The 12,377-nt window shown below is 32.6% G+C and overlaps 1 protein-coding gene across 2 annotated transcripts in view; it reads right to left on the reverse strand.

The window, feature by feature from the left end:
- LOC119638184 (oxysterol-binding protein-related protein 8) overlaps window positions 1-10,710 on the reverse strand; it is a 46,732-nt gene extending 36,022 nt beyond the window's left edge. Inside the window, exon 1 of one of the 2 annotated variants that reach the window (XM_038034833.1) lies at window positions 10,022-10,710. In XM_038034833.1, coding sequence (XP_037890761.1) covers window positions 10,022-10,430 — 409 coding nt within the window. In that variant the 5' untranslated portion in view covers window positions 10,431-10,710. The remainder of the gene's footprint in view (window positions 1-10,021) is intronic. The other variant, XM_038034836.1, reaches the window with a different exon arrangement.
- Window positions 10,711-12,377: the final 1,667 nt, after the last annotated feature.

The following is a 12,377-nucleotide window of genomic DNA, read 5'->3' on the forward strand; positions in this document are numbered from 1 at the left end:
CAAGGCGAATTCTCGAAAATGTTTAGATCTTCGTTCTCTCAACATTTGTTGGACATAAAGGTGCAGTTAATTGAGGGTTAATGGAAGAGATAATTGAGTTAACGATTCTTTGTATAAGCGGAAAAAACTGAAATCGCCCCTAAAGTACGAAAAGCAACGTTCTGATCAAAATTTAAACGAGTTAAGGAATTTTGGATGAGAGTTATTAAAAAAAAAATCCTATTCGAAAGGATCCAATTTGTACTATCTTCTCTGCAATGGGAGAATCTTTCAAAAATTTAAAATATTCTTAACCACTTTATCGTCTGCCTTGCACGGAAACAGACTAGCTTTGCTATTGCAAATCAAGAAAATCAAAATCAGGAATCATTAAAAATTGCCGTCGAGATGAAACAAATCTTCGATCTCTGTCTTCTATATGTAGAATATGCAAACTAGAAATAATTGTTAAAGAAAATTTCTCCATCCCTTTAATGCCTATTGATTAAGTTCAAAAATGGACTTTATCTTCCGCAAATTGAAAAGGAACTGGTATTTCAAATAAAAGCTACTGGAACTGGAGTTAAGGGGGAGGTAACGAAATTATTGTTTCTAATGCAATCGATGAAGTTCTTATAGGCGAGTGCATGTACTCTTTACGTCTTGCTGCTACTTAAAACTGCTTCAATGCTCATCATCATGTGTTGTTACGAACCGCTGCAATTACTTTGAACAAATTAAAATTGTTGAAGCAGGCTCCAAAGGCTTTAATAACTTTTGTGTATGGAATAATAGAATAAGATCTCTGTTTCAAGGCGACCAAAGGGAACCACCACCAATGAAGAGAAACAGTTTTGAGGGCGCTAATGGAGGAGCGAAACTTTAACATAAATATTTAACAATGCCATCTATATTTTTGCCGCCGCAAGATATTTGATTAATTATATAAAGCGAAAAAAATGAAAAATTCATTCGATTATATATTAAGATAGAAGAGAAATCAAAAACAACTTCCGAATGAAGAAATTTATCACTTTCCGAGAGAATATTATGAGGCGGTGAAATAATCAAACTGTTGGGAATCGCTACCATAATTAATATGAGTATTATATGCGTAGAGTACAGAGTGATTTGGAGATTGCACACAAAGCTTGCAATTAATTACAGAAAACTAGACGATTAATCAAAGGGTTTTAATTGACAAAAAAAATTTTCTTTCATGAAATATCGAGTGCAAGTCACGTATCAACGTTTAGTGCAAACATATAAACGAAGTAATCCTGTATTTGAAACAAGTCCACGTTTGGAATTTAAGAGAGTATAAAGAATACTTTGGAAAATTTTGATTAGTTCCAGGTCAAGGTTAAAACAGCGTGTAAAAAAAGTCTAAAAACTTTTTCAATTTCGTCAAATTCAAGAAATTCTTTGGTAAGATGTCATGCAGAGTCAATTACTCGACCGAAGTATATCCCGAATCCAGTTAGCTACAAAGCTACACACTTGAGCGCCAGTACTCTACGCTAATATGACTTTTGTTACACATTTTTTTTCCAATCTTAAGCAAACATGCTGCAGATTATCACCTATCGCGTAATTTATGTCTTTCTAAGAGGACTTGGAGAGATGAAATGACAAACGGGCAGTCGTTCCTCTTTTCTGATCGCTTATCAGATATGTGATGATGATTAAGGAGGCGAGTTGCAAATTGAATGTTGAACTTAATATGCCTTACAATTCGTCGCGTTAGGGTGTTATAGGTATGAAAAACTTTGCATATGTTGCATTTCAACAACGCTTTCATGACAATGTTCGCGAGTACAATAAAATGTAATTCATCCATTTTACTTTGTTTCATTTTTTTTTTGTTTTTTTTTTTTTTTTCTTTTCCCTTTTTCTGGATTCAGGCCATCCTTTTCACATGCAATCGTATAGTATATGAATACTACTTTCAAGTCAATAAATGGCAAAATAACGTTTTTTCGTAAATGCTCGTTTAAATGTAATATAAATATGAAGGTCGCGCCAATGTACATTTTTCTACAGGATATACTTGAACCTTGATTGTAAATTATTTAAAGCAAAAAATAAATTAAATAAATAACATATGTTCAATAAAATCTTATTTAAAACTTTATTCATACAGGAATACTTTGACATAAATATACATATATATATATATATATATATAAATTCTATACATTAAAGAATCATTCGATTTTTTGAATAATTAATTAAAGAGATTTTTGCCAGGTGTATACATTTGACTTAAGAAAATTGTTCTTCGCATACGTATTCAATCCTTACGGTCATGATGTCCTAACTCACATATGAACACTGATCATGAACATTGCTATATTTAGTTGAGTATCTTTTCACGTTCGACAGTCATGGCTGACAACTGCACAAAAAAACGTGTTAAAAAACGCAATAAAAAACGTGTTAAATTTTGATATCGACAAGCTTAACTAGATTCAAATAAAATCCTAAACACATATAAGAAAATCGTTTCGCCTTCTTTGACGAAGGGCACGCCTGTTGATCGTTTAACCCATGGCAAATCGCAAGTCACTACAGAAGCGTATGTATGTAGAACGATTAGCTTAACCCTATACGAACCATATGCTAACGTGCTGAGTCCCATAGGCGTGGCTGATTATTTCTTTTTTTCTAGAATACATGAGTAACTTAGTAGATTCGTGTGTCTGCTAGTAATAAATGACGACCAAGAACTCACAAAGCAGATGTATTTTCATTTGATGTTGTTTAAGCCGATAGCCTTAGATGCTAATGCTTTTAAGAGTTTAGTCTTAGAATTTATTTCTCTGGCGAAATTAATAATAATAATAATTTACAACAACAACCTGCGTGAAACACAATCCCATATTTCTATCAAATCTAAAGACGATAGCTTTATTTTTGAAGACAGGGGAATGCTTAGAACAAACCTTACCCAGACATTACAGTTCTGCATAAGCATGATTCAGTTGACAACTCGCAAATTACGAAACATTGCGAATTTTGGATCGACCGGATCTTTAGATCCTTTCTGGGCTTCCTTTCCATAAGGATTGAATTTACAAATATATTGCTGTCGTGATGTTGTGAGTTATTTTAAAGTAAAGCAAAAATAAATTCTTGGAAATACAATGTAAAGAAGTAATCAAAAAAAAATTTATGATCAAAGTTCATATAAACCTCAAATGCTTAACCCGATCCGATTCGGGTCAAGGTAAGTACAGTTGAACCATTACCTTCAACAATTAAGTCAAGGATGAGATATTTTGAAGATTACTTTACCATTTTAAAATGAAATTTTCTCCGACTAACTCTTGATACTTCCGTCAGGAAAGTTTGAAGATCGCAAAGGCCTAAGGTAAAGTAAACAGTTGTGCTGAGTTTCGAAAGACATTGGAACTGTAGGCTGTTGATGCGAGAGCAGTGATTTTACATTTTCACCTTCAATTTTAACTCTCATCATATTTCCAAACCTTCAGAGCATGAAATATTTTTATCTTACTTCAAGTAAGAAGCGGAAAGGCCTGCTTGTCCAAAGTGTTAAACGCTAATTATGAGTATAAGAGATTTCTCTTATGTTTTTCTTAGCATTACAAGTCTAACGTCCTATACCATCAATCTGTGGGTAATAGACACGAAGGTACTACAAAGGAAGTGCTTGAGATGAAGTGTAGAATTTTTTTTTTTTTTTTTTTTATTTTAACACAAAAGCGTAACAGATAAAGGAAAAATGATGCCAGTACCCATGTTGTTTCAACCTGATATCCACATCTATTTAATCCAAAATTTGTTAATACTAAAAATAATGTTAACTTTACTCCTAGATCTTATTTCCCCCGTAATATGAGTTCAACGAATCCATAAAATGATTAGAAAATAGTTTCAAACTCCTGAAGTTTCTAAATATTTAATCTTACTTAATATAGTTTTTAAAACCTTTGTAACCTTTTATTCGTGTTACATTGGACGAAGTATGAAAAACTCATGCAAATTATAATGTGAAAAAATAAAACCTTGAACATTTTCTCTATCATGTTCTATGATTTACGTTTAAAAAAAAAAAAAAAAAAAAAAAAAAAAAAAATATTTTGACTATGTGCATCGCAAAAATAAACAAGAATATATTACGCTTTAAAAGGAGGCGCCTAAAGGCAAGCAACGAATACAGATATGAATTACTTTTAAAAGTAGACCGCAAAATGCCTCTTAACTCATATGCATACGTAGAGCTAGCTATACAGAGGTATATATGCATTAAAAACTTCAAAAATACTAACATACTTGTATACATGTATGTATGTATGTATGTATGTATGTGTGCATATAATAAAGCTTTTAATTGGCTTTATATGTAGATTGCTGTTCATTCGCTCAGAGACTAATTGCGTTATCAAGCAAAAGGAAATTAATTTCCCTGTCAGATTATGTTATGCATTACATGCATTAACAAAATCAAGAACATTTAAAAAAGCATAACATTACGCTATAGGTAATCATTTGGTTTAGATTGTGAAAACAGCATATCCATTATATGCTTCTATATAGCAATCATTTCAGTAGATATTTATAATGAAATTTGAAAAAGAAAAACTTTTCTATCTTCACGTGTATGACCGACATGGGGACATTAATGTACATAGAAAGTTTCATGCGGCGAAAGACTAAGTAACAGTAGTAGTAGTAGTAGTAGTAGTAGTAGTAGGAGTGGTAGCAGCAGCTGTGCTAGTCAACCTTTTATTCTACTTAGAAAATTACATTTTTTACAATATTGTATCAGAAAAATCCATAAAAATACGAATCACAAAAACTCACAACACAATCCATGTGCAATGAGATGAAAGAGAACACTACTTTTTATTTAAAAAAAAAAAAAAAAAAGAAAAAGACGAAAACTATTTATTATTTTTATAGGGAGAACGAATTTCGGATACCCATCGCATACAAGAGCGAGTCTAGAAATATTGTAATTTTTTGTAACTCTAGAGTCATTTGATGGACTTATTCAAACGATTATTACGCAATGCATTTATCCTACTATATGCTATGAATTATCATTAGGTCGAGTTTATTTTCCTTTTTGCTTACGTTACCGATTAAAAGCAATGGACCATGTATATATATATATACATAAACCTTATAAAATTCTTTCATTATAAACGGTTTCGTGTCCGTCACAAACGAAATAAGAAAATAAGTTTACTTTGAGTTGGCGGTAGTGAGCGGAGACCTGCTACGACGATGACGGCAATGACAATACTTTGTGTTAATGTGGCTACAGCGTCAACAAGAAGGACTGCTGTATGCAGTAAGGGTTGAGATTCTTAATTAATATATGTATAAATGTTCGTAGAAGCATAACAAGTAACACATATACAGGTCTTTTGTAAACTGCTCGGTATGTGCTTGTTGTTATATATGTTTATTTTGGTTTTTTTTTTTTTTTCTCTCTCTCTCTCCCTCTCTCTCTCTCTCTCTGTCTCCCTCTCTTTGTCACCCTCTCTCTTTCTTTCTTTCTTTCTTGTCTAATTTATCAAGCTCAATTTGTTGCAAAATGTCAGATTCTTGTCACCATCATCGTCATCATTATCATTTTCATCATCATCATCATCATCATCATCATCATCATCACAATCATGATAATAAGAAGAACAAAAATAAACGACATAGAAATAGAAAACACGATACAAAGTAGTTAAAGCAAAAGTAGATTAATGTATGAAATACAGTTTTGAAGTCGTTTTAAGAAAATTGCATTTGCCTAAGGATGCATCTTGTACATGTCACAATGCCAAGTCTTTCATTACTTACAACCAAATACGAGAACCAAGCCGCCAAAATCTATTCCTATTGGATTTTTAAAGCATCTTAATAAACATTTCTGCACAAGTTGCAGAAAATATATAAAATTTATAGCTTTTTCGCTTAAGTTGTTTCTGTGTTTTTGCCATGAAAAGTAGATCGTGCCTTGTCACGGATATAAGCTTTTTAACCAAGCAATTTGGACTCATTTTTTTAAGTACCTTGGGTTTTGGCTTTATAGAAGGCTAGTGAAGCAGATTATGTGTGAATTTTTTCATCAGTCATCAACAATCGCACAGAGTCCATGAGAGACATGTTTTTTTGACCAGTAGCGACTAATAAGAGGATCTACAACGATCCCATGGCGATCTCCTCTTATGCTACTTTGTTCACGACATTCTCTGGCCATGCGCCACTCGGTTTTTGCGAATTTGTGACATGCTTTCTTCTACATTTTTGCAAATGAAAGACAAGTAAAAATATTTTAATCGGACCAGACCGACTATTAAATACTCTACCCTTATTTTTGCCATAGAGCATATTCTACCCTGCCTTTATAGGATCATACTACCATGGGACTGTGTATTAAAAATTAGACCTTTTTGCAAATACGTCTTGCATACCGTAAGAATGGTTGTGCCAAAGAAGTTCAAAAATTGAATCACTTTTTATATCATTTTTTATGTCACTTCACTGTTATGTCACTTTACTATTAAGTTTCGTCGTAACATTTTCAATTTCGACTTTTCTGCCCTATAAATAAATTTTCCTTACATAAGGTAGGATCCAAAAATTAGGTCAAGATGGTCCGGACTTTGTACAAATAATTTTCTTATGTAAAATTACTATTACGATATAATTTTCATCATGAAGCATTGAAAATTATACCTTTTCCTTGTACACGCCTTTTTCTGTTATATGAGAGGGCATTCAAGAGTTGCGTCAGCCGGTCCAAAGATTTCATACCAATTTAGAAGTCCGAAATATAAGGAAAAGTGAATCGATGCAAACCATTTTTAATAGCGTTCGCCGTTGAGTCAACAGCCATCTCTGTACCAAATTTTATCACAATATCACAAAAATTAGGATCTGTATTTTACATGGACAGACATCGGACGGACAGACGGATAAACGAAAACACAGGCTAAGATCTATTCAAATTGTGATTTCGAATCGATCACTATAATAACAAAAGGTAGGTCTCTCTTAAGCCCTCCTGCGAGTTACATAAGTCCGCACTCACTTAATATGCCCTGTACCACAATAAATGCTGACACGTCTCTATTAAAAAAATTAGATTTGCAATAGATATTTGACATGTTAACGATATCAAGGGTCATTGCATTCACTATGTTGCATGAAAGATGTGAACTGAAGAGAGTTATTTGCCCAATGAGTACCTCGCTTAGTCTAGACCTGACCCTTAACGATTATTATCCTTTCATAAATTTGAAGAAGATGTGAATCAAACTGATGAAAGTGAAGCCTATGTTGAGGATCTTGACACATTGTTCCATGTTAGGGAAGCGTTAGATTCATGGTATCGCTGCTTAAGCAAAGTACATTGCTGAATAAAGTCGAACTTACTTATGTTGGAACTAATTTTATCATTCTTAAAGCTGGCTATGTTAACATCTATATATATATATATATATATATATACATATAATGTGGAACTTTCTTTTACTAGAGTAACGTTACATTGACCGTGTCACCGTGTTAAGAGAGCTTCGTTTCTGTTGAAGAATAAATTCAATAAATTTTGCAAAAAAATTTCTTATTTTGTTCCAGAACTTATTGGACGATGTTCTTTTTTCCATATTCCAAATAATCAAATGAATGAAAAACGAAGAGTACTAATGAAACTATTACACGGATAATTCACAAAATTATTTAACGAATACACTCGTACTGGCAACTGGCAATCATCTATAAAGGGTTTCGTCTTCAAGCACAAACGAAAGTAATAAATGTAAAAAAGCTTATAGAAGCTACAATTACTCTCAAGGGCTCTCGGCAAGTATACGGACAACTCTGATTAAAATAATTTGGTCAAAAAAATTCCTTCTCTTTTTTTTTGTCTTCTATTTCAGTTTTCAAGCCTCTATGAATATGCAATTGTAGCTGCTTATCTTAAGTTTTCCACTTTGGGCATAGCTGCGTATTTTAGGTCGCCCAAGTGACAGAACACTCCCTAAATACTCCACATTTGGAAAAGTATTTTTATATATTGCATTAATCCGATTTCGTTAAGATTTAGTTAATAAATTCTCGTTCAGAGGAACACTTGATGAGCGTAAGTAAAATTTAAATCAAACTTGAGGTTAAGTAAAATTCGTTCCATGCTAGATTCACATGTAATGTACAATAAGTCGCTTGTTTCGTATTACTATGGTTTCGTTTTGCACTTTTGTGGTAATTTGTTTTGACAAAACAACGATACATCGTTTTCCGGTCGGTAAAGGCAATTAAACTTTTTATTAACTGGCATTTCAAGCATAACCAGAAGATTAAACTAAAATTATAAAACAACAAATAAAAATCTATCTATCTATCTATGTATACATGCGTATGTGGCCCCCATACAAAAGAGAAATTTTCCAAATGTAAAAGCATAGTGTAAACGTGCATTTATATAGCAATTGGTCAAGATTATACGAAAGCTGTTAGCCCTTTAACGGTAAAGTGGTTTCTTTAGCAATAAATTCCCTTTATATTATGATTAAAATAATTGTTTTTAGAATTCTTTTAATTTTAATTAATAGAACTCGTTTCACTAAAAGTCTAGAATTTGCGGAAATTATCTTTAAATTCACTTCGCATTAATTCAATTGAAAATTTTTCGCTTAAGTTAATGCGGACATATGTAGCAAGGGGAAGTCTTTAGTATAGATGCACCTTTTATTATACCGATCCAGAATCATAATACGAATTGATCTAAGCCTGTCTGTCCGTCTGTCCGTCGTTGACATATTTTGCTTGGAATTTGCTACAATGACGTGTTTTGACCGAAGGACGAACGCTATCGGTCCACTTTTACGACCACGCCCCATATAAATTTTCAAAATTTCTCGGAAAAAATGGCTAAGTAGTAGTTTTCCGGTATTCTAAAATGGTAGGAAAATTGTGAACGAGCTGGAGCAATCTTTGAACCCCCTATCATATAACAAAAGCTAAAGTTTGTACGACAAAAAGATATAATTTCCATTCAAAAAATAACATAAAAAATTGAACTGTGCCTATTTTTGGATCCTACCCAATAACGACCTTCACTAAAATTGATCCTTTGTAGAACAGAGAAGTCTAGGTTTTAATATGTGGGGAGAAAAATTTATCCATAACAGTTATTTCATACAAATATACTTATTGCGGCAGACAATCTGGTGTAGGGTAATTAATGGTCGACCGCCTCGACTATAAAGTTCTTTCTTGGCTTCCTTTTTATGCCGTATACCACTGTATATATATAAGAGCGTATTAGGTTATTATATGGATATATTCAATACTGAGAAGGAGTTGAGATAGGCCCAGCTTTTATTATACCTATTAATGGAGGAACATTTTTACTTTTGGATCCTTGATCGATCTAAGCTTGCCTACCCTGTAAGTTTTTCGGGACCATTTTCACTTTATGAAGGTTTACATAATCTAACGATTTTAGCATATGTACTACGGATGACAAAATTAAAATGTTTTTGTCTTTTGCGGGCGCTTCTACTACACTATATTGTTAGATGGAGAGCAGCGCCAAAGTGACAGCCAGACTGAATCGCAATAATCTTACATAAAGCATTAACTTATAATCTATTGGATGGCAATTGAATATTATGCAACAATTTATGAAATATTCTTCTTCTTCTGTTATTCAGCAAATTAACAGACGAAAATTGGCTGGGATGTGTAAACTTTATGAAATCATTAGCACTTAATCGGTTCGCTTTGTGCACAACTCACTTGTCTTTTCTTTGCCCCTTACGCATTGGGATTAAATTTCCGCTAAGTAGATGTTTGCTATGATCGAAATATTACGAAACAGTGTAAGAAGTAAATTAACTTTCTAATTAATAATAAGTAAACAACGGCAACAACACCAACAAAACTACTAAATATATGTATGTTTTAAATGAAGTGTGAGACAAATAAAATTTAGACAGAAAATCTAATCTAAACACATATGTATAAATAATCATTGCAAAAATATAATAGAGAATGAGAAACAATAACTTACCGCCCTGACGTAAACCCGCGCTGTTCGGTGGTGTAACACTTGAACCGCTAACCGAACCTCCACCGGCGGAGCTAATTACGTTTACAGCGGAAATATTGGCAGTTGCTTGATTATTACTGTTGCTGTTGTTATTACTATTATTAGTATTGTTGTTATTATTATTATTAGAAGTACTCATGTTAAGTGAGGCTAAACTTTGTCCCAAATGTCCGGAGGAAGTCGGTACACTGCTTGATTGTTGATGTTGACTTAAGATTTGATTACTTAGGCCAATTGAACTGGGGGTGGGCGATTCGTTGCCGCCGTGCCCATGAAAGCTACCTATACGTATAGGTGTACTGCTGCCTGCCATTAGATTGCTGTGAGAACCGGTTGCGGTTGAACTAACAAGTAAAGAACTTTGATCCATCGATTACGGATAAAGTATTTCGAATAAAAATAAAAACGGATTACAGAGTACGCTTTAAATTGAAGAGAGCTTAAGTAGTTTTTTTTATTAATTACGTTTTTACGTTAGGTTTTTGTTTTATTGCGGATTCAACGTTACTGCTGCTCGATATTTTTCACATATGAATTATTTATTCTCTTATATTTTTATATTGATTTTATGATTTTGGCCTCTCGTTTCGATTTGTGTGAACTAAATTCTTTTTTTTTTTTCTTTTCTATTTCTATTTCTTTGTTTTTTTTTTTTTTATTTTGTTTTATTTCAAACATTCAATTAACATAAAGTTGTTTTTTTTATATTTACTTATTTCAATTAAAAGCTTTTTTCACGAATCTTTTATGCCCTTTGTAAATTTTAATCAAACATCTGGCTTATAGTATATATCAATAGTAATGAAAAAGTTGTCGTCATCAACAACGCACCACCACCGTAATTGCATTCAATTCTTGTATTCAACTATTTAGAGTGTAACGCATATATCTTATGACTGCCTCTGGACCTGATACTTCTCTGCCCAGCAATAGTTTTTCACAAGCAGAAAAATGTCTCACTCAAACTAGTTTTGGAAATGAGTACACACATATTTACTGACTGCTTTTCAGGTGATTCTTTTTCGCTTCTATTCTCTTACATGCGCAAATCAGATACAAAATCACTAACTCTTCCCGAAATTACAAAAATAAAAAATGCTACAAGTATGAGCTCATTTTATTTAGTCATCCGTACATCTATATATGCACATTTCACTACGGTTAAACAATAAATTTGGCCTTAGCTTTTTACAGAGAAAAAAAACAACAACAACAACAAAAATTGACCTGATGCGCAAACCGGCTTATTGCTTGGCTTCCCTCTTTAAATATTTCACGTCAAATTTCCTTTCATTTTCTCACAAAATCTTCTCACATAAAGGAAATGATTAAAGAGCACGCCTTTTAGTAAAGTTCAGGAATAATCTTGAATCATTTATTGCTATTTATTTTGTATAATTTGTTATTTCTAATAAGAGCTCCGCAGAAAAATACAATTTCATTTTAATTTACACTTTGGGTTGCCAATAACTAGAATTCTCTTATCACTTACAAGAGTAGTTACCAGATTTTAGCGCGCTGGCACAAAATAGGAATTAACAGAGATATTCAACTGTAAGAACACATACAGTTGTTGGCTTATATCGTATAAAGGATAGTAGAGGCTTTGAACGTCTTATTTAATAACGACTTTTTTTTCTTCTAGTTTAGTTTAGTTTTGTTAATTAATAATTATAATTATTAATGACAATATACGTCTGAATAGGCAAACGATCTCGACTAACAATTCAATGGTAGTGAGTTCAAATCTCAAATAGAAAGTAAAATTTTCGATAAAATCAAGAGCCCTAGTGTTTTCAGACTTTCTCTAAAGCGGCACAATACATCCAAAATTCTTGCTAATTGTATACGCCTATTCACAAAAGCGGCACAATACATGTAAAGAAATTTATTCAAACATTCTCAATTATTTGTATTTTCTCAGATGATTGGAATTTGTATACAAATTATTTTTGCTACGTCTGCTTTCATTACGCGTCGTATTCTCGAACGGAGCATAATGTTAACATAATATTAAAATTACCGTTACCGTTTCTCTTTTATTTGACGACTTCCAAACACCAAAGCTTTCTCCAATACGCTACATCGACTTTTATATATGTTGCACAGTTATCTTTTTTCTTGATAGAATGTAGCAAAGAGATCGCTTCACTTGAAAATCCTAAATTTTATAAGTAGTTGGTCGAAATCCAACAAAATACAGAATTCGAGGATCTATGATTATGTAGTGAAAAGCAGGCTCCTGCAGTTTTCATATCCATTAATTTTTAGCTTTTGTCCTCACACTACTCTAGTTAATGAAATAAGCAATCATTCG

The sequence above is a fragment of the Glossina fuscipes genome, unplaced genomic scaffold (assembly GCF_014805625.2).
Source record: "Glossina fuscipes isolate IAEA_lab_2018 unplaced genomic scaffold, Yale_Gfus_2 85, whole genome shotgun sequence".
Classification (NCBI taxonomy): domain Eukaryota; kingdom Metazoa; phylum Arthropoda; class Insecta; order Diptera; family Glossinidae; genus Glossina; species Glossina fuscipes.